At 47.1% G+C, this 21,934-nt stretch overlaps 2 protein-coding genes across 2 annotated transcripts; both read left to right on the forward strand.

Moving 5' to 3' along the window:
* The first annotated feature begins 1,608 nt into the window (after positions 1 to 1,608).
* LOC123062981 (GPI transamidase component PIG-S) lies at positions 1,609 to 6,410 on the forward strand. The gene is made up of 13 exons (XM_044486684.1): positions 1,609 to 1,868; positions 1,970 to 2,648; positions 2,982 to 3,066; positions 3,165 to 3,254; positions 3,386 to 3,459; positions 3,897 to 3,981; positions 4,053 to 4,142; positions 4,226 to 4,356; positions 4,824 to 4,905; positions 4,989 to 5,036; positions 5,365 to 5,437; positions 5,515 to 5,618; positions 5,984 to 6,410. Exons 1-13 carry the CDS (start codon positions 1,682 to 1,684, stop codon positions 6,107 to 6,109), a joined length of 1,854 nt encoding a protein of 617 aa, XP_044342619.1. The 5' UTR covers positions 1,609 to 1,681; the 3' UTR covers positions 6,110 to 6,410.
* A 459-nt stretch (positions 6,411 to 6,869) lies between these two features.
* LOC123062980 (lysine-specific demethylase JMJ705) lies at positions 6,870 to 13,612 on the forward strand. The gene is made up of 7 exons (XM_044486683.1): positions 6,870 to 7,852; positions 7,944 to 8,022; positions 8,116 to 8,183; positions 8,615 to 8,765; positions 9,290 to 9,795; positions 10,824 to 11,438; positions 11,737 to 13,612. The coding sequence occupies exons 1-7, from the start codon at positions 6,976 to 6,978 to the stop codon at positions 13,332 to 13,334; spliced, it is 3,894 nt and encodes a 1,297-aa protein (XP_044342618.1). The 5' UTR covers positions 6,870 to 6,975; the 3' UTR covers positions 13,335 to 13,612.
* Positions 13,613 to 21,934: the final 8,322 nt, after the last annotated feature.

Below are 21,934 nucleotides of genomic sequence, written 5' to 3' on the forward strand. Positions count from 1 at the left end.
GCCCATTGATGACGGCGGATCTCGGCGGCGTGGCGCAGTGGAGACTCGGCGCCCGATGCGCGGAGATGGACTCGCGCAGGAGGATGACGATGTCTGGTGTCGTGATGGCGTCGGCGGCAGCTAAACCAGGCAAGGTACATGCAGCAGTACAACTCTGAAGATGGATTGGTGGTAGGTGGCTGCGACGGCCTCATACCCGGCAGGCGTGCTGGTTGAGGAACACGTCGGACTGATGGTCTTAGATGTTAGGTTTGGCCGCGATGTCTGTTTGGTATTAGGCCCAGACTATCAGCGCCCCTTCATCAACTGGATAGGAGTTGCGACAGATGCTACGTAGACGGTAGCTTTAGTTTTACTGTTGTATGACTTTGTAAGATTTTGTTTCAATAATTAATAAAATAGTTGTATGCATCGTCCAAATGCAGAGGTCAAGGGTCTTCCTGTTTTTCTTAAAAAAAACCTTTGCCTTCCTATCAACATGTAGGATAACTGGCATGTGATCTGAATGCTCAAGAAATCCATCTACTACCTTATACCCAAGGAAACGAACGCACCAGGTAGGTGTGGCAATAACTCTATCAACTCCATCGGACCCCCCTTGAGAGACAAACCCTCTTGATTTAGGGTTCTTGGCCATGCGTGGAAAACCCTAAAACTATGATCCTAGGATCTTCACCATCATTGTTGTTTCCCGCTGCTTTCTGCTATGATCAATGAAAATGCCAGTAATTGCTGGATCTTTCAAGACATTCCCGAATATAACCATCAGCTATGTAGTTACTATTCCTGCAAGTAAAAATATCATCCCCGAAACAGAGGTCCTGCAAATGACAAAACATAAGAGCATCACAAAAGTTTTGCATGTATACATGATTACGGGATAACCCCCATGTTTTTCATAGTTGAGCGTCACCTCAATAAATCCCCTATGAAGATCCATGGCAAAGACTCCTGCATGCGCAACGTCCGCATCAGTTTCCACGTATTTGTCGTCTTTTCTATTTTCAACTCCCCATAGATTCATGTGAGATGCCATTTAAAACCGAAAGTGCCATTCTACACCCAGAAGCAAATGCTCCTGGTGTGAACAGTAAAATAAAAAAATAGAAAAAAATGCAAAAAAATCTGAAAATTTTTTGGCATACTTTCGCAAATGTTTGTCGTGCATGCAAAATTTCATCGCGAAATTACATTGGTGGAAGTCGTGCCAAAAAAATAAAATCGAAGCTCGAAAATGCTTTTGTAAGTAACATTTTCATAGCATCAATTTTTTTTTTACCATGCCTTCCATCAATGTGATTTTCCGATGAAATTTTGCATGCATAACAAACATTTGCGAAAGTATGCCAAAAAAAAAATTCAGATTTTTTTGATTTTTTTTTCACTGTTCACACAAGGAGCATTTGCTACTGGGAACACCTTCCGAGGGTTAGGAATGCCTTTGGAAGTTCTTCTTCTGCTTGGGCAGGCCTCACGGTTGGGCTTCTCGGCGAGGGCGAGGCCTTTGGAAGTTCTTCTCGCGCTTTTGGGCAGCTCCGTTTCTCCCTCCTCGGCCCATCACACTCTTTGGGAAAAAAAATGTATAGCCGGCCGCACCGCGGGCCCATATTTCAGTTCAGCAGGCTAACTACTGTACCGGCAAAGCCAGCTGATCCCTTCCCCAATTCCGGCCACTCGAAAAATGGCGGAGATCGCCGGCGACGAGACCCCACCGCTACCTTCGTCTTCCGGCGCCGAGGAATCCTCTCTCCTCTCGTCCCCTCCCTCGCCCACCGCCACCAGCGGGGACGAGCCGCCGCCGCGCACGAGGAAGCCCGGCACGAAGCGTCTCGTCCTCACCGCCTCGGTCCTCCTCTCCTTCCTCGTCGGTACTACCCCCCACCTCCCCAAATCTCCATAGTTCTAGGCCTTTTTTTTTCTCTTCTCTTCTTCGTGTAACCCGCGCGCATCTCGCTTTCTCTCTCCGTAGGACTGCCCTTGCTGCTCAAATCCACCGAGATCCACCGGTCGCCGCTGCCCTCCGATGCAATCGCCGACCTGTCCCGCCGCCTCCAGTCGCACCCTCCCTCCTTCCCCTGCGGTCTCCACGCGGTCTTCCTCCGCTCCGGCCCTGGCTCCCCCGTCGCCTCCCTTGCCGATCAGCTCGAGCGGGCAATCTCGACCCAGCACCACCTCCTTCCCGCGTCTTCTACTGCCGGGAACATCTCCGTGTCAGTCACCGTCCAGTCGGACGGTGGCTGCACCAGCAGCGCGGCTGCCGCTTCGCCTTGGCGATGCGGCTTGGTGAGCGCTGCAGACTCGTTCCATGATGATGAGGTGTTCGATGAATTGCTGCACTCTGCATTGGGTGGTGGTGATGGGGATGGGATGAAGGTTTACACTATTGTCATTGCTGAGGATGATGATGGAAAGGGGACGAGGGTTGTGATTGGAAAGCACCGTCATGCTTGGGTTGTTGGGAAGGTCGATGAGGCCGAGGCTGTGTCACTTATTAGCAAGGTGTTCATCAAGTATTTCATGAATGGTGGTATTGAAGAGGGTGAGACAGGCATTGGGAAAGGCGAGTTCATGCCAGTTGGTTCAGATGGGAATGTTGTTCTTTCATTCAGCTTGTTGAATGCTGATCCAAATGATTGGGTCTATGATTGGTAAGAACAGAAACATTACATTATGTAATTCAAGTTATTGCTGCATGTCTGCTATGGGTTCAAATATAACTTTGTCCTGTGATGTGATACATTTGTTTAAATAAAGTACAATGACAGTAATATTACTGAGGAATTATGGGAACATATGTCAGCACTGACTATAGACATCTGTTAGCTCCCTCGTTTAGAATCAATTGCAGTTTATTTGGTTGTAGTTAGCTAGTACTCCCTTCGTTCCATAATTCTTGTCGTGGTTTTTGTTCAAACTAGTACATGCTATTATTGCTGCTGCTGTTAGAAACTTTACTTTACACTTAAGCCTCCCACATGCAGGGAGTTCAAAAATATTGGCGAGAGAATCCTTACTCCTGTGGTCGAGGCCCTGCAACCAGTTGCTGATATCAATATAGAGAGTCAGGTGCTTTTTTGCCTTGTTTGGGCCAAGCTTGCCTCCTCTATCTCTTCTAAAGGTGTCAATTTTAATAAGTACTATACAACTTCCCGTGTTCTTTCCAGGTTCTCTACCACACTCCGAAGTCGTCCTATTCTTATTCTGACGATAAATTGGGGGGCAATGTCCTTAGTATGGGAGACATTCCTTTCTTTGTATGTTTCTGACTTAGTCTGCATATGAAATCTAGTCTTGCCCATTGCTTCTTTATTTGGATAACTGCTTGTTAATGCCTGCTTTTTTAAGTGTCAGCTGTACTAATTTAGCGGTGCAATCAAATTGATAGGTAAACTCAAATGAGTGGCACTTGGATACATCGATTTCAGCTACAGGACGATCAAAAGTTCTTCAGTTTGTGGTGTATGTTTATTTAGATCACATCCGCATCTTTGAACTTTTTCTGCTCTTTACTTTGCAACACATGTCATGATATGATCAATGTTCTTAAACATATTACAGAAAAATACAAGTAGGACAATGCTGGCTTGCTACTCTGAATTTGCTTCATTTTGTGATCATACTCACTTTTCATCTGCCAAACTGCTGGTAGATATATGTGATCCCATTGTCTTTTGATGATGCTCTGTCCCCATTGCTGGATAGTTATTTTTTTTCTGTTTCACTAAACAGCACCCTTTACAGAATATGTCGTATTTTAATCCAGTATTCTGGTTTTCCAAGCATACGCAGACATAGGATAATATCTTAAAAGTTTCTGAATACTAAGTGTAATATATATTTTATGAACTTTGTGGATGGTCATTAGTCATCTGAACTGCTTGTTCTATAATGAACAGGTATATTCCATCTGCAAGGGAATGCCCTTTGTATTTGCAGCTTCCAGATGGGGAGCTTTCGAAAACTAATGCATTTATTTCCCCAGTAAGTACTATGCACCTTTCTTGTGCTGTCCAGCTTACCATTTTTCTTGACAGTGTTATCCTATTATGTAGATGTGGGGAGGTGTTGTTATTTGGAACCCACCAGGCTGTTCACTTGGTTCAAAGAAGGCGCATGGGACTCAGAGACAAATGTCATCACAGGTGTGTAGAATTCATCATCTATTGTCTTTGCCTTCTTATATGTTTGCAAGTTCATTGTACGCTGAAGCATTGATGTGCAACAGGAACTTATGGAGACTCTGGAAATCTTCATTGGGCAGCTAAGACAGTTATTTGGTCTAAAACCAAACTATCATGCACAAGGCATGGATGTGGCAACTAAATTCCTAGTTAGTGAAAAGGGGTTTGCGCAATGGTGAGCATATCACCCTGCTTTTTTAATAGGATACCATGACACAAAATCATTTTGTTATGACAGCATGATTTCACAAAATCCGGATTGCATATTTTGTTTATCTGTAGTCACATCGGACTTGAGAACATATTTGGCATCATTGTTATCAAATTCTTGTTAAAACAGTTTTCAGATTTCCAAATCATCGGCATTGTAGTATGCATAATATCAGGGAACACATTCATCAAGTTCAGTGCTTGTCTAAATATCATATCTGGAATTATATGATTACTTTGTAATTGGTGCGGGAAAGTCTGTCTATTTTTTATACTTTATAACTACACGGTTCAAGGTCACAGCCGTTCTAAGTTCAGACACTTAGTTTTTGGTTAACTGTTGAACCTGTTGATCTCTAAGGTTCTTTACAGGAGTTATCTTCGAAGACTCTTAACAATTATTATTGGTTTCTTGTTTCATAACTCTCACAGGGAATTGGATTTACTATACAGACATCATGCATGTTCCAACCTTTTGTCATGTGTCGCCACCTTGGAATCTCTTTCCAGCTTGGTATTACATCAGAATTTCTGAATGAGATAATATAAATTGTTGTTCTTCACACAGATGCCGACGAATGTTGTTTCTGTTGACAGGTCCAATCGCTCCCAAGAATGATTGTTATGGATGAAATTGGGAGGCAGGTTTGTTCCTCTACCACTCTTGCTGAATGGATAGTTCACGGCCATCTGTAGCAGTACTTCTTTATTTATTTTTCTGCTACTGTTTTTAACTCTGGGTAAGCAGCAGAATATTCAGACAAAACTCCACATGCCTCATGACCCTGAACATTCATGGAGTCCATTGTTATTATCTCTAGTTCTTCACGTAGTTATAGTATAAAGACCCTGAACATTCATGGAGTCCATTGTTATTATCTCTAGTTCTTCACGTAGTTATAGTATAAAATCACTTCATAAGTTCATAGTGAGGTCAGGTTTTTTCTGACGTCTGTCAAGTAATGTTTTCCAGGTAGAGCTTTCACTTGAAGCCGCAAGCTTAGCTCAAAGGAACGCCACTCTTGGAATAGGTGACTCTTCTGCAGGCAAGTTTGGCACACATTTTATTGCACATGTTACGTGGAGACTGTAAAGGTTTTATTAACACTATGCTGTTGTGCAGTGTCTGCAACGAGAGCAAGGGCTTTGGCTGAGGACGCATTTTTCCATCCGTCCATTATGTCAATCAGTTATGCTTCCGTGGAGCACTACTTCGCCATTTACATGGTTAGTATTCACTGAACTATAGACCTCACTTAAGTTTACGTTTGGCAGGTTGGTACTTTCGAATTGTTTGTCCTAAACAAAAAAGTAAAAATAAACTAGTGTTATTGCTACATTCTTCAACCTTGGATTTTAAAGCAAGGCTATAGCATTGTAGTCAGCAGCCGTAGCCACCTCCTCTTATGTGAGTCGTGATGTTGAGCGAAAGCTGTACACGGGTAACTCCCATGTTCCTTCAACAGTTCCACCTTTGAAGTGTTGTCTAATAATACAGGATTAGTATAGATTTAACCATGAATGGAGCGTCGTTGAAGACTTGGAAGTCCACACAAGCTGCCCTGTAAATTGACTTTATTTTTAATTTGCAGCCATTCTTTGCGCCAGTGTGCTTGCATGTGCTGCTGGCGGCGATCAAAGAGCTGAAACGCTACAAGGTGGAGCGGGCCAAGTACTCGGCGTTCCTCGCCTCCCAGTCCCAGGCGACGACCTCCTGAAGTCTTTGATCCATCCATCAATCCATCATCGGTGACAGGCTGCAAAGCATCGCTGGCTTTCTTCACGCCTGGTATCGTCATCGATCATCCCACGGAGTTTGACAGGTGACGGAAGGTATGGTAGATAGTGGCATCCTAGGCAGGCGAGTAGGAGGGGGTCTAGTCTACCTGCGCGCGTGTAAACCTGTAACTTATTACAGTATGTGGTAGATCTTGCTTATAGTCCGGGGCCGAGGACCCACATTTTGTTCGTAGAAGAATACTTGCCCTCTCACATGAAGAAATCCGTGTCAATTTCCAAGTTCCAACGGTACCATTTTTTTTTTTACCTTTTGGTCGAATCATCAATCATCTCTACTGAAAAGAAACTGGCGCATTTGTTTGGCCAAAAATGGCAAGGCATCTTCGTTATTAGGGGAAAAGAAAAGGAAAATGGCACTGGGCGCCGTTACGTTTTTTTCTTTCTGATGAAAGGGCCGTTACGTATTTCTGTGACTGGGAGGATGCAGTTCTCCGCGAAGGCCCCAACCAACCGCAAGCGAGAAAGAAACCGCGCACGTGTAGTTACCGACTTACCGCGCCACCGGCGCACAGTGGTAAGCCGGTAACCACAGACGGACGGGCAAACGACCCAACCAAGACTCGAGTCCACAGCCACGACGAACCAACCGCTGCGGTTCGGCAAAAGCGCGCAGGCTTTACTTTGGACGCGCCCTTCCCCTCCCCTCCGCCTTCCTCCTCTGCGCTCCACGCAAACCCCCGGGCCCCAAAACGGCAAAACCTCTCCGCTCCTCCCCTCTGCCCCGCCTCCCCACCCCACCCCAATGCGCGTGTAGCGTCTGAGCGGAAACCGCCCGCCGAGCGCGATGCCGTCGTCGCCGCCCGGGGCGTCGAGCGACGCGGTGCCGCCGTGGCTGAGGGCCCTGCCGCTGGCGCCGGAGTTCCGCCCCACGGCGGCCGAGTTCGCGGACCCCGTCGCCTACCTGCTCAGGATCGAGCCCGCCGCGGCGCCCTTCGGCATCTGCAAGGTCGTGCCGCCCTGCGCGCGCCCGCCCCGCAAGGCCACCCTCGCCAACATCGCCCGCTCCCTCGCCGCCAACGACAAGGCCGACGCCGACGACCACGCGCAGCCCCCGTCCTTCCCCGTCCGCCACCAGTACCTCGGCCTCTGCCCGCGCCGCCCGCGCCCAGCGCTCCAGACCGTCTGGCTCTCCGCGCGCCGCTACACGCTCCCGCAGTTCGAGTCCCGGGCCGCCGCCGCGCGCGGCCCGCTCCTCGCCCGCCTCGGCGTCCCCGCCTCCAGGCACCTCCAGGGCGACCGCCTCTCCCCGCTCGACCACGAGGCGCTCTTCTGGCGCGCCGCCTCCGCCGACCGCCCCGTCACCGTCGACTACGCCAGCGACATGCCCGGCTCCGGCTTCCCCCCCTGCGCCGCGCGCCCCGGAAACCCCCAGCCCGCGCACGTCGGGGAGACGGCCTGGAACATGCGCGCCGCCGCCAGGGGCCCCGGATCGCTGCTGCGGTTCATGCGCGAGGACGTGCCTGGGGTCACCACGCCCATGCTCTACGTCGGCATGCTCTTCAGTTGGTTCGCCTGGCACGTCGAGGACCACGACCTCCACAGCCTCAACTACATGCACCTCGGCGCCGCCAAGACCTGGTACGGGGTGCCGCGCGACGCCGCGCTCGCCTTCGAGGACGTCGTGCGCGTGCACGGCTACGCCGGGGAGGTGAACGCCCTAGGTGAGGACAGCCGTTTGTTGCTTCCTGTGCTAGTTCCGCCGTGTCCTCTGTTGCTCTGACTGCATGGTGGTTCCGTCAAATTGCGGTGCAGAAGCATTCGCGACGCTGGGGCAGAAAACGACCCTGCTGTCCCCTGAATTGCTCGTCGGCTCGGGGGTGCCCTGCTGCAGGTGCTGCTCTCTCCCGATTTTGAACGATTTGATCTGATGATACGTGTGTGTGTGTGGTTGTTGACGGGGGCCTGGTTCTGTGCATTGGAACAGGTTGGTGCAGAATGCAGGGGAGTTCGTGGTCACCTTCCCAGGATCATATCACTGCGGTTTCAGCCATGGTGAGCGCTCGCACCAGTTAACATCACGGAAAATTCTCCTTTCGTACACTGCATTTCTGGTTGATGCATGCATACGCAATTATGCATGTCCAGTGTGTGCCAAACATCATGTCCAAAACCTGTAGTTGTGTTAAACATAGGTTTGCTAGATGATTTTTGCAAGCACGACCCTGGGTTTATATATAGTTATATTAACGTATCCCTGTCCTGAGTTTGTTTATGCATCTTGACATGGGGCCTTCGTCAATTCATCTCATCTAGGCTGGTGTGCAATATGCAAATGCAGGATGTGTATTTCTAGTGAACACATGAGGGTACTTCGTTCCTCTAGCATGCCATTGGAAAACTGAACTTTAGCTGTTACGTGGCCATCACTTTGTTGGCTCTTGCAATTTATAATAACCCCATGTGGACCAATTCGATTTGGGCAGGTTTCAACTGCGGTGAGGCATCAAATATAGCTACTCCTGAATGGTTGAGAGTAGCGAAAGAGGCAGCAGTCAGGAGAGCCTCAATCAATCAACCTCCCATGCTGTCGCACTATCAACTGCTTTACGAACTTGCACTGTCAATGTGCATCAGGTATTTGACACAAATTGCATGCTTCATGATGCATACTGTTCTTATGAGATATTCTGTTAGCTTCCTGCCTCAATACAGAAAATATGCCGTTCTTATAATTCCTTGTTATTGTCCAACTTATATCATGTTTTCACCTGAAAATAATTGGTCAGCAGGTGTGCAATCTGCAACTTTCATGTATGTTAAATCATAATATATGGTTCTGTGACCAGTGCTTGACAATATTTGATGTTCCACTTTAAGTTTCTCTGACCCAGTCAAGGAAGTATATTTTTCATTTGTGTGTCTTAAAGTAGCCCTAGTTTAATGATATAGTCTGGTAACCATGAAAGGAAGTTGTATATTTTTCCGTTCTGTGTCTTACAGTAGCCATGACTTAGTGACAACGCTTCAATCTGGGAATTTTGTTCACGTATATATCTTTGGAGCTCTCTTTCTGTGCTTGGAATTGGCACCCAGCGCAATGCTTTTTGTATATTTTTGTGGACCTTTTACTTATTGTTTTCCAACTGTTATATATTTAGGGACCCGTCCATTGGGACAATGGAACCACGCAGTTCTAGACTGAAGGAGAAGAAGAAGGGTGAAGGGGGACAATTGGTCAAGAAGTTATTTGTCCAAAATGCTATTCAAGATAATGAACTGCTTAGTTGTCTTCTGAATGATGGATCTTCTTGTATTATTCTTCCTATAAATGCTCATGATGGTCCTGTTCTTTCAGCTTTGCGTTCAAGATCCCAATTAATACCTAAATCCAAGTTGTCAAGATGTACACATGATTCACATAATGCAGAAGGTGACAAGGAGGATGTAATCAGTGCTGCTGGGCTCTTAGATCAGGGCTTATTATCCTGTGTCAGCTGTGGGATTTTAAGTTTCTCCTGTGTTGCTGTCATCAAACCAAGAGAGTGTGCATCAAAATACTTCATGTCTTCTGATTATAATTCGATCAATGATCAGCTTGTTGGTTCTGGTGGGAGTCATCTGGCTAATGCAGCTGGAAGTGAAGGGACCAATGGTGGCATTCTACGTAAGTTACATATTTTACAACATATAGCATCAAGTTTTTATGTTGACTCGTCTTCCCTTTTTCCTGATCAGCATGGGCTTCTTTATTCGCCGAGTTACTGATATTTGCATAAGTTCTTGAAGTAGTCAACAGATTATTTATGATTTTATAATCTCTTAGAAGTTATAACTAGACCATTTGGACTCTCAAAAGTAAATAAATAACTAGACCATTCGGAATTCAGTGGTTAAAATGGATGCAGATTTGGCCTTCTGATTTTATTTTATTGGAAACGTATAACCTTCTTTAAAATTTCACAGCTAAAAAAGAGCATAGCCTTGAAACTTCCATTCCTTGATCATGCTACGTTGCCCACCACAGAATAATGTATGTTATTCTTTCAGAGACGGTATCCAGAATTACAGGATGCATTGCTTATTGCATGGAAAATGTGCCACTTGATAAATTTGATTGCTCATTGCGTAATACTCCCTCCGTTCCTAAATACTCCCTCCGTCTCAAAATAAGTGTCTCAAGCTTAGTACAATTTTGGACTGAAGTTAGTACAAAGTTGACACTTATTTTGGGACAGAGGGAATATAAGTCTTTGTAGAGATTCCACTATGGACCACATACGGATGTATATAGATGCATTTTAGAGTGTAGATTCACTCCATAGTGGAATCTCTACAAAGACTTATACTCCCTCTGTTCTAAAATAGATGACCCAACTTTGTACTAAAGTTAGTATAAAGTTGAGTCATCTATTTCGGAATGGAGGGAGTATTTAGGAACAGAGGTAGTATTAGTTTATGAGCATATCTCCTAGGAGACCAATGGACTATCACATTAATTCAAAACAGAGAACAGTCGCAGATGTCTTCGATGCTTGTAGAGACAAACATACATGGATGTAACTTGTGTAGCTCTAATTGGTTTTTTTTTTTTGCTCATTTGCTATGCTAAAGTGGATTTCATCTTAGTTTCTTTCTCTTACAACATTTTTTGTGTTATCTGATGCAATGTATGTATTCCTGATCAACATGCAGGACCCAGTTTTGAACCATATGCCAATGATGCTGGACCTGTCACTAGAAATTCTGCTCCTGATCTTCTGGCATCTGCTTATGGAAATCAACCGGACACTGATGAAGATAATCGGAACAAAAAAATTAAGGTCTCTCATGACTCCAGCGAATTAGACGGAACGAAGATTCTCTCAAGTAGCATTAAATGCCAACAAAGACCATCATCCCAGAGCTCTCAGTGTATTGGTGGCTCAGGTATTTCGAATGGACCAAGAGGTGTTCGCACAAGAAACAAATATCAACTTAAGATGGCACTGTCTCAAGGTTTTCAGCTAAAGAATAATTATTGGACAATGGAACAGAAGGTTCAACCTGAACCGTCAAGGTCAAAAGAGACTGTGAAGGAGCCACTTGATGCCAGCGGTGCAGATAATGATGCTAGATGTAACAGCGCTGCAATCTCTGTGGGTGACCCTAGGATCTCTACAACCACGATGGACAACTTAAATAAACCAATTGTGAAAATTGATAAGGATTCATCGAGAATGCATGTATTTTGTCTTGAGCATGCTGTCGAGGTTGAGAAGCAACTCCAAGCAATTGGTGGGGCCCATGTTATTCTTTTATGTCGTCCAGGTTAGCCATCAAGCTGCTTACTCATCATGATCGAGTGCAATGCACCTTTTTATAAATCTAATGCGTTTTGAACTTGTGGCATCCTCTCTAATGCTTCATCTACTCGGTATGACTGGGCAGTGGCTCATTGTGATTGTACTTGAATATGTTAATGCAGTTATTGTTCAAAAGCACATTATACTCGCATCAACGTTGGTAATGTCACGAATTAAATTTAGACCTGTTGTGCTTGAGGTGCTCATGATACTGATTCTTGGTTCTGAAAGCATAATTGACTTGTTTGTTATGGTTTGTACAGAATATCTTAAAATAGAAGCAGAAGCAAGGTCGTTAGCTGCAGAAATGGAAGTTGAGCATGGCTGGAAGGACATCCATTTCAGGGAAGCCAACATGGAGGACAGGAAGATGATAGAAGAGCTCCTGCAGGATGAGGAATCAATACCAACAAGCAGTGATTGGGCTGTAAAGCTGGGAACCAATCTTTACTACAGTGCAAATCTGGCCAAATCTCCTTTACATAACAAACAAATACCATACAACAGGGTCATCTATAGGGCATTTGGCTGCAGTTCTCCTGACAACTCACCAGTAAAACGGGAAAATTGCGAGGGGAGTCAAGACAGGCAGAAGAAAGTAGTCTTGGCTGGCCGGTGGTGTGGGAAAGCATGGATGTCAAACCAGGTCCATCCATTCCTAGCTCAGAGAATTGAAAGCAGTGAAGCGAAGGAGGCTGACAAGTCTAGTGGAGTGCAAGCCTCGAAAAGAAATAGTGGCACCATAACAGATGTACCAAAATCAAGCAAGAAAAGGGGGAACATGGCTGTGGAGGTAACAATAGACACCAAGAGGCCCAGACTAGCTGAGGGGCACAGCTCGAAACCATTAAAAGGTATTGCTGATGTGTCCCACCCCTCGCCAGCTGCAGTGGTTCCTCGTGTCAGCTCTAGGATTGCCGATAGAGCAAACAGGCTAAAATCAGATATGACAGAGGAGGATGATGGTCATGCTTGCCGTCCAAAGCCAAAGGCTACCTCCCATTCGCGAACAAGGCCACCAAAGAAGATTGAGGTTGAAGCAAAGAAGCAAATGAACATGAGTAAAGGAGACAGCAAGATGATGGCTCCAACTGCTGCAAAGGATGATGAGGAGCACCCATCTGCCACCAAGGGGGGTCCTTCTGTGGGCCCTGCCACTAAGCTGGAGTTTTCTCAGCGTAAGCACAGAACCAGAACCAAAACGATGAAGCTACTGAAGAAAGCCACAGGAGAGGAGAGGACTCCAAGAGATCATCCAATGCACGTCGAAGGGTACACATGCAGCATCGAGGGCTGTTCGATGAGCTTCGACACGAGAAATGAACTGTCCCTGCATGAGCTCGACATCTGCCCGGTCAAGGGCTGTGGAAAGAAGTTCTTCACGCACAAGTTTCTGCTGCAGCACCACAAGGTTCACACCGAAACGACGAAGCAACTGAAGAAAGCTACAGGAGAGGAGAGGGCTCCAACTCCAAGAGATCATCCGATGCGCGTGGAAGGGTACACTTGCACTATCGACGGCTGCTCAATGAGCTTCGACACGAAAAAGGAACTGTCCCTGCACGAGCGTGACATCTGCCCGGTCGAGGGCTGTGGGAAGAAGTTCTTCACGCACAAGTATCTGCTGCAGCACCGCAAGGTTCACACCGACGACCGGCCGCTCAAGTGCCCGTGGGAGGGCTGCGACGTGGCCTTCAAGTGGGCATGGGCCAGGACGGAGCACCTCAGGGTTCATACCGGCGACAGGCCCTACGTTTGCTGCGAGCCAGGGTGTGCAGAGACGTTCAGGTTTGTATCAGATTCCAGCCGTCACAAGCGCGAGACAGGCCACTCAACCAAGCAGACTAAAACCAAGACATGAAGCAGGAGCAAAAGTTATGGTATACTAGAAGCGACAGGGGTAAGTTTGTATATAGTGCACCAGTACCCGGAGCTCACGATTGTCTTCATTTAGCGAATTCTATTAGTAAGCACCACAATGGGTGTGCTTTCCTATGTACGTATCTAATTTCGATCATTGGTCATTTCTATGATTACTGATTTAGCTAGTCTAGCAGTTTAGCACTGATGTTATGTCTGATGTATTGACGTTGTCACTATATAAATGCCATGTTTAATATGATCACCATCTTTTGGCTCCGCTTCTTTGCTGTGTTAACCTTTGTGACATGGACGATAATTTTGCTGCGGTGTTTATTATTTTTTGAATAAAAGAAGGGAAACCATCTGATCCAAAGTCTGATACTTTTGCTGCGGTGATGCCGCAATGGTATGGTGATACTGTAGTTGTTAGTTTTTTTTTTGGGTGCCGGGGGTAGCTGTGAGTCACCCTGTGCGTTCGGTTTATTCGGTTTACATGGTTCGGTTTATACGATTTTTCAGTTTGTACGGTATTAATACTTCGGTAAATACAGTATGAAATTAAAATACGGTTCGGTTTCGGTATATACCAAATTATTTCGGTATGGTTTCGGTATATACCATAAAAACCAAAGTTGACGCGAATTTGAAAATGACGTAATAATAATTTGCAAATCTATGACTCAAAACACATACTATTTTACACAAATAGTATATGACTATATATATAAGTATATATGCATGTATTAATTCATCTGTTGATGGTTATGGACGTGCTTAGCATTTTAAAAAGAGAAAAATGACTATGTTACAAGAAAATTTTACATGCTTATTAGTGAATTTGACTCATGTACAAGAAAAATGACAACTTGTATGGTTGTTCATCTCAAGAAATATAAATTTATTTTTACTTCGGTTTATTCGGTTAACCGTTCGGTTTTTCGGTATATACCATAAAAACCAAAGTTCAAATCGATATGAAAAGTTCAAACCATACCGAAACCAGAAATCATAAAAAACATAAAATCGATTCGGTTCAGTTTATTTTCGGTATGGTTTTTCGGTTCGGTTTTGAAATACACAGGGTGAGCTGTGAGCTTGTTGGAGGCGGTAGTGCACAGAAGCAAGGCACAGATCCGTTGGCTGTCGTGGATCTGTTTGTGCACCCAGCTTGTGGGATGGCATGTTTGCATTGCTTTTCGGTGCTGTCAGGATTGAGACTTGGGAGTGGGAGTGGAACTGAAATAGCTGCCTGGTGCGTCAGCCACGTAAAGGGTTCCTTCGTTAGAGCAACTTCAATGGAGCGATTCATTTTGTCCGCGACCGTCCGTTTGAATCGACGCGGATAAAAAAAGCGGCCCAACGCGCCGACCTAAACGGACGCGCGTCCGCCTGCCGACCCATTTTCGACTAATTTTTGAGCCTGATTTGCGTCGGCGCGGACACAAGACGGACGCGCGCGCTCATCCTTTTTCCTCACCGGGCCTGCTGGTCGGTGGCACATTGGATTCATACCCTCGCCCGCTTGCTACGTCGCCGACGCCGCCGGTCATTTTTTCAGATAAAAATGGATACATATATAATTCTAGCGTACACAAATAAAAGAAAAGACCACTACTCGTCAATTTTTGACTCCGACTCGGTAATGTCCTTCTCCGATGTCTGAATGTAGGCGTCAGCATACGCCTCGTCTTCAAAGTCCCAACCCGTCGTTTCTCGTAGCTTCAGTTTCAATTGAGCTGCCTGCTTCCGCGAACGCTTGTCCTCCCGATAGGCGGCTCGCTCCCTCCTCCTCGCGTTCCTCTCCGATCTCAATTGCTTGTAGAACCGGCGCTCGTCGATGATGTCCTGCGGGAAGCCTCCGCGCCACACCACCAAGGCTTCCACGTCCTTCTCTACGATGGCGAGGCGACGCTGCCGCCTCCGGTGGACACGACGATACTCGTCGGTGAAAAGCCGCGCGAGAGGCGCCAGATCCTGCGCCCGCTGGCTCGACACGTTGAGAAAATTCATATCCCGACGAGGCCTCAGGAGGTGCCACGTCGCCGCGTCGTGCGCGCGGGCCGCCTCCTCTGCGGTGTCGAAGGTGCCGAGGACGAGACGTTTCTCGCGAAATCAGATCTCGGCGGAGAAGGCGCCGAAGCGGCGCTCGCGGACTTCGCGAAAATCCGAAGCGCACAGACGGCGGATCGACGTGGTGGCGCAGAAACGGCGAGAGTGGGTGGCCGACAGAGTGTGGAGGGAGCGCCTTCTTTATAGCGAGCGTCGGCCGCGGCGCGCGCGAACCTTTCCCGCGTGCTGGAGCGTCAAAACCAGCGCGCGCTAGGCTGCTTTCCCCCGCGCGCGCGAGCCTTTCCCGCGCGCTGGAGCGCCAAAACCAAGGCGACGACATGATGTTAAACACGGGCGGTCATGAAATGAGTCGGCCTGTTGGACGCATTGCCAACCCAAAACTAAAAGAGGGCGGATGGCGGGCGGCCGGCCGATCCAAACGGACAAAAATCGGACAAAAATACCATCTGTTTGAGTCGGCCCGTTGGAGTTGCTTTTACTGAACCTGAAAGTGCTTGGAGTTGGAGAGCCCACAAACAGTGTGCACACCGTACCAAATTGAGCAAGGCATAACAAAATTTGCCCAATGCCTATTAATACTCACTTTATAAACATCGGAAAAGAGATCGTATTCAAGCTTGAGCCCAAGCTCACCTCCCCTGCCAAGAACTATTTATTTGTTTTTTTAGAAAAAAAGGTTCAAAAAGAGATTTCTTTAGGAGAAACGTGTGCATGCATATTTTTATGAACGAAATGACATTTGTAGTGCTCCCCGCATCCGTTTGGAGCAGTCATGCATCGACATATACTCCCTCCGTTTCATAATATGCCGTGCACACCTTTTGTTTTTCAAAGGCAAAGTTTGACAAAATGTATGGAATAACTATTGACATCTAAAATACAAAGTAAAATGCAGTTCTTGATGAATCTGGTGATCTAATTTTGAATTTAGATATTGGTATATTCTTTTCTATAAATTTTGACAAATATAGACTTCTTTTACTTTCTGAAAACCTAATATGCAATGCAGCGCGGAACGGAGGAAGTATGAATCTTTTTCTTTTCTTTTTTGAGAACTAGAGTAGGATCTACTCTACAGGAGGTACATATTCAGACACCATCAGTGGTCCGAGTCCTTCCGGTACGTTGGCAACGATCTCCTGATTGCCTGCGGTTCTTGTGGCCGCAGCAAGCCCGTGGGCTAGCTCATTACATGATCTTCCCACATGGTTAAAACTGTAGCTCGCAAACACGGATAGAGCTTGTTTAATATCCTTGATCAGAGCGTAGCATTGGGACCGAGGCTGTCCCCGTACTGCTAGTTCTATGATTGCATGGCAGTCCATCTCCAGTATCAGAGGGCCTCTGTAATACTTTGCTAGAGTAAGCAGCCCGGTAAGCGCAGCTTTCGCTTCGGCCTCCTCGACGCATCGGCTAGCTGACAGGCTTCCAGAGTGAGACAACCACATGGCCTTTGCTGTCCCTGGCGACTGCTCCAGCAGCGGATTCGCCTGAATCGGCTTGGAAAGCTGCGTCGGTATTCAGCTTAACCGTGCCTTGTACTGGTCCCGTCCACTGCATGCTTTGTCCCCGTATGCAGCATGTATTATCCGCCTCTCCAATCCTGGGCACATTATCAGCCATTGCCGCTGTAACTAATTCCTCGACGTATTTCTTTAGGAATTGTACAGAGCCTAAGATAGATTCTTTGCCGTTGTGTCGTAACATGTCATCTCTCAGGTGCCAGCACCTCCATAACAGGAGTAAGATTTTTGACCGCATTTCCTCAGGTTCTCTGTCTAGCAGGACCTGCAGCCAGTCAGTTCCTGTATTTCTGAAAGATTTCTCTGATGGTAGTGTCCACTCCTTCCTCATGGCCTCTCGGAGGGCCCTGCTCTTTGAGCATGTGATCACTGCATGATGTTCATCCTCCGCCGCGTTGCCGCAGATATTACACGTTGAGTCCACCTCGAGCGTCCTCTTGAATTTATTACTTTTTGTGGCTAGGGTATTTGTGGCTACTCTCCACCCAAAAATTCTGACCTTCTCAGGCACCTTGGCTTTTCAAATAAGATCCCAAATACTCCGGTCACCCGCATCCCTAGTCGAGCTTGAAGGGTTTGAGTTTTCGTTTTGGGATAAGGTTGCTGCCAATTTGTACGCACTTCTGACTGAAAACACTCCATTCTTTTCACCATGCCAATCTATTCAATCTCTTGTGTCCGTCCTTGGGATGGGTATCTTGCATATTTCTTCAGCATCAAACTGGTGGAATATTTGTCGAATCAAATTTACATTCCATTCCTTCCCATCCTCTTCCATGAGTTGGTTCACCCATCGGAGCCGAGACCTTCTAATAAACGCTGCAGTCATAAGGCCTTCTTTTCGAGGAATCCATTGATCTCGTTGAATCTGAATATTTTTCCCATCGCCCACTCGCCAGATTAAACCCTTCTTCAGCAGTTCTAGGCCAAATTCAATTGCCTTCCAAACCGGGGAGGTGTTCGAGGCAAAGACGGTGTCTAGAAGGTCACCATTCGGGTAGTACTTTGATTTTAGGACTCTCGCGCATAAACTATCCGGGAATTGGATTAGCCTCCAACCTTGTTTAGCAAGGAGTGCTTGGTTGAACAGATGCATGTCTCTGAAGCCTATACCACCAGCCCGTTTAGGTTTAATCATGCGCCCCCAAGCCATCCAATGTACCCTTCTATGGCCTTCTTCGTCCCCCCACCAGAAGTCCCTAATCATTCTTTCATATTTCTCACAGGATCCTTTCAAGAGCTTGAACATGCTCATTGTAAAGGTTGGCAGGGCTTGGACAACTGATTTGACGTGGACTTCCTTAGCTGCATACGACATGAACCTCTCAGACCAGTCGTTGCATCGTTTCCCAAATCTATCCATGATGGGTTGGAAGTGTTCCTCCTTCATTCTCCCTTCCGGCGTGGGCAGTCCCAAGTACTTGCTCTCAAAGACCTCCGACTGCACCCCAAGAACTGTCTTGATTCCGTCTCTTGTTTCGGTCGGACATAGTTCGCTAAAAAGGATCGAGCACTTGTTTGACTTAGCAGTTGTCCCGTGCACTTCTGGAAGGTGTCCAGAACCTTCTTGATCGCCTTGGCCTGCTCTACGGATGCCTTGAAAAATAACAAGCTGTCATCGGCAAAGAGAAGATTAGAGATTCCAGGGCTGTTGCGAGCAATCTTAATAGGATTCACCCTTCCGGCCGCGATCTCCCGATTTATAAGATTTACCAGACCTTCCGCCACAAACAAAAATAGGTAGGGGCTGAGAGGGCCCCCTTGCCGCAGACCTCTAGACGGGCAGAAAGGTTCCAGAAGCTCACCATTACATCTTACTGAGTATCTCACTGATCGGACACACTGCATCACCCAGTTTGTCCATTCGCTGCAAAAACCACTCGTCCGTAGTACATCTTCCAAGAAGCCCCAGTCCACCCTATCATAGGCTTTGGCCAGATCCAACTTGTACGCACAATATGTATCACGCGTATTTTTGCTATGCTGGATTTTATGGAAGCACTCAAAGGCAATGATCGCGTTGTCCGTAATCAATCTGCCTGGGATGAAAGCGCTCTGGGTTTCTGAGATGATTTCATCCAGGATAGGACGTAGTCGGTTCACCAGGCACTTCGACACCACTTTGTAAATGACATTGCATAGACTGATGGGTCGGTAATCTTTCAGGGACTGAGGGTCCTTTCCTTTTGGGATAAGCACGATAACAATGTCATTTGTGCCCTCAGGGAGTACCCCATGTTCAAAGAAGTCTATTACCGCCTTGGTCACATCATCCCTAAGGACAGCCCAATTCCTTTGGTAAAAACGTGCTAGAAATCCATCCGGGCCGGGTGCCTTTAGCGGACCAATTTGAAACAAAGCATCACTGATTTCCAATGCAGAGAAAGGTTTGGTCAGCATATTATTCATTTCTTGTGTTACTTTCACATCAAATAACTCCATTATTTCATGCGGCGTGACCCCATCCTCCTTCTCATACAGCTCTTTGAAGAAAGAATTTGTCATCTCTTTCAAGCCTGATTTGTCCTCTATCCAAACCCCACTAGAATCTTTCAGCTTTATTATATTATTCTTTTTCTTCCTCCATGTTGCTTTTCTCTGGAACCATTTGAAGTTTCTATCACCTTCTCTAATAAAGGTCACTCTTGATCTTTGCCTCCACATTAGTTCCTCCCGCAAGAGGAGTTCATCCAAGTCCTTTGATAGCTTGTTTACCTCACGCTGCTGTTCATGGGAATATGGAAGGTTCCACAAGATGCTCAAACGTTTTCTAATTTCTACAGTTTGTTTCAAAACCGACCCGAAGTCCTTCTGCGCCCAGTCCCGCAAATCTCTTTGCATCGTAGAAAGCTTCTCTCAAACTTGCCGCAGATTTCCAGCTTGGCCTCCCTTCTTCCATGAATTCTCTATTGCCGGCTGTAATGTGTTCACCCTTTCCCACATTTGTTCGTATCTGAAAATCTTAGGTCCATTCTCTCTTTTTGGTCTCCATTCATGCCTCTTACCAAGGCGCAACAGGATGGGCAGATGGTCAGAACGCGATGAGCATATGTGTTCCACCGTGGCGTTCCTGAAGTGGTCAGACCAGTCCGGGGAGGCGACCGCTCTGTCCAGTCTAGCTCTGACATTCTTCCTACCCTCTTGTTTGTTGTTATATGTCCACACCGGTCATTTGAAGCCCAGGTCAAACAAGTTACAGTCAGCAAGAACCGTGCGAAAATTCTCCATATTCTTCTCCGATCTATTTGAAGCAGAGAAGTGTTCCGACTGCCACATGGTTTCGTTGAAGTCACCAATCATGAGCCACGACATGTTCGCTGAATCCTTTATTCTCCGCAGCAAGGACCACATGTGATGGTGCTCATGAGCTTTCGGCTCCCCATAAACAAAGGTGGCCCTCCATTGGCAGCCAAGAGGGTTTAACCGGATCAAAACATCGATGTATCTCGCTCCCACGGCAATCTTTTTTATTTTGATACTCTCATCATAAAAGAGGGCAATGCCGGCACCTTTTCCGATGCCGGGTTGCGCGATACAATGCCGGAGGCCCAGCCTCCACTTGAGATTTTTGACGTACTGATTATTTTGCCGAGTCTCGGAAAGGAAGACGAGCTTGGGCTTGTAGGTGTGCACAAGGCACACGAGTTCCTGAACTGTGCGAGGTTGCCCGAGTCCTCGACAGTTCCAACTTAGTAGCGTCATGGCTCCTGGCGGGCGCCTTCCTCGGCGTCCGCCAGTTGACCGGTAGCCCCTATGCCGGTTGCTTCCTCACCACCGCCTGCTCCTCCTGCTGCACTTTCTTCCTCAGATCCTGCACCTTTGATCTTCTTCTTCTTCTTCTGATCACTGTTTGCCCCATCCTTGTTCTTACCATTTTCTGCCTTCTCTTCCCTCTCACGGTCGCCCCTCTTGCCCAGTACTGATGCTGATTTTTCAGGAGCCTTGACATGCTTCTTTGCCCCCTTCTTTTTCTCAGGGAACACCGGGCCATCCGAGGTGAGGCTCGGTCCAGTCAGTGCAGTATTCTGCATGGCGTTCCCCTCTGACTTTGCTGCCACTAAGTTCAGAGTGGGGGCTACAGCCGCGCCATCGATCGACTGATACCTCGGTTCAAAATCCGGCGGGTACAGTGGGTCCTCAACATGTGTGTCCTTTGCTATCTACACCTGCTCTGTTGGCTTCATGCTAAGTGGTGGAGTCTGAATTATGGCATCTGCCCTGTTCTGCTGTAAATCCTTCGGAGGGCTCGGGTCCAGCTTGGCATGTATCCCGGTCCCCTCTCCATTCCCAGTAATGAGAATAGCAGTAGGCGCCACCGAGGACACCTGCGTATTAGTGCAGGACCCGCCATCCAAGACCCGTAGTTTGCTCACTGCAGCAATAGCCGCCTGCACCACTGGGTTCGCCAGGATCTCATCAGGGACTCTCTCGTACTCCGACCTGATGGGGCTGCCTCTGTCTCGAGCCACCTCCTTCCCGAAACTGAGAAGACGACGAGCACTACTAGCCACCAGGGCAACATATCCCCCTCTACTATTGCTTTTCTTATACGGGGAGGCACACATTGTTGCGGTGTACCTCATCTCTTGGAGGCCCACCGGCAACTTACAATCGCGTTGTCCATGCCCGAGAAAACCACAAAAACCGCAAAAACGCGGCGCTCTCTCATACTTCAACTCTAGGAAAAACAACTCATTATTTGCCCTATCATGAGAAGTAAGCTTATCTCTGGGAGGTTCATCTACATCATGTTCCACATGAACTTGAAGGAAATCACCCCAGACCTTACCACAATTGTCTGTGTCAACCTCCAGAACCTTGCCGAGCTTTGCACCCAGCTTCCATGCCACCCCTTCATCCAACATGATCGGGGGGACATCATGGATGCGGACCCATATTGGCATATAGGCCACCTCCACGTCGCCCGGGGGATGGCCGCCATCCACCGTAACCATCAGGAAAGCATTAGCATTGTAGGTCCATGGACCATTGTCGAGGATGAAGC

This window comes from Triticum aestivum, chromosome 3A (assembly GCF_018294505.1).
Source record: "Triticum aestivum cultivar Chinese Spring chromosome 3A, IWGSC CS RefSeq v2.1, whole genome shotgun sequence".
In the NCBI taxonomy this organism is placed as follows: domain Eukaryota; kingdom Viridiplantae; phylum Streptophyta; class Magnoliopsida; order Poales; family Poaceae; genus Triticum; species Triticum aestivum.

Excerpts from the sequence above, each read along its gene's own strand:
- LOC123062980 (XM_044486683.1), top strand. The coding sequence starts at position 6,976 with ATGCCGTCGTCGCCGCCCGGGGCGTCGAGCGACGCGGTGCCGCCGTGG. Across the intron at positions 8,184-8,614 it reads TCACTGCGGTTTCAGCCATG|GTTTCAACTGCGGTGAGGCA; the intron begins GTGAGCGCTCGC and ends CGATTTGGGCAG. Across the intron at positions 9,796-10,823 it reads GACCAATGGTGGCATTCTAC|GACCCAGTTTTGAACCATAT; the intron begins GTAAGTTACATA and ends ATCAACATGCAG.
- LOC123062981 (XM_044486684.1), top strand. The coding sequence starts at position 1,682 with ATGGCGGAGATCGCCGGCGACGAGACCCCACCGCTACCTTCGTCTTCC. Across the intron at positions 3,982-4,052 it reads CTAATGCATTTATTTCCCCA|ATGTGGGGAGGTGTTGTTAT; the intron begins GTAAGTACTATG and ends CCTATTATGTAG. Across the intron at positions 5,619-5,983 it reads ACTACTTCGCCATTTACATG|CCATTCTTTGCGCCAGTGTG; the intron begins GTTAGTATTCAC and ends TTTAATTTGCAG.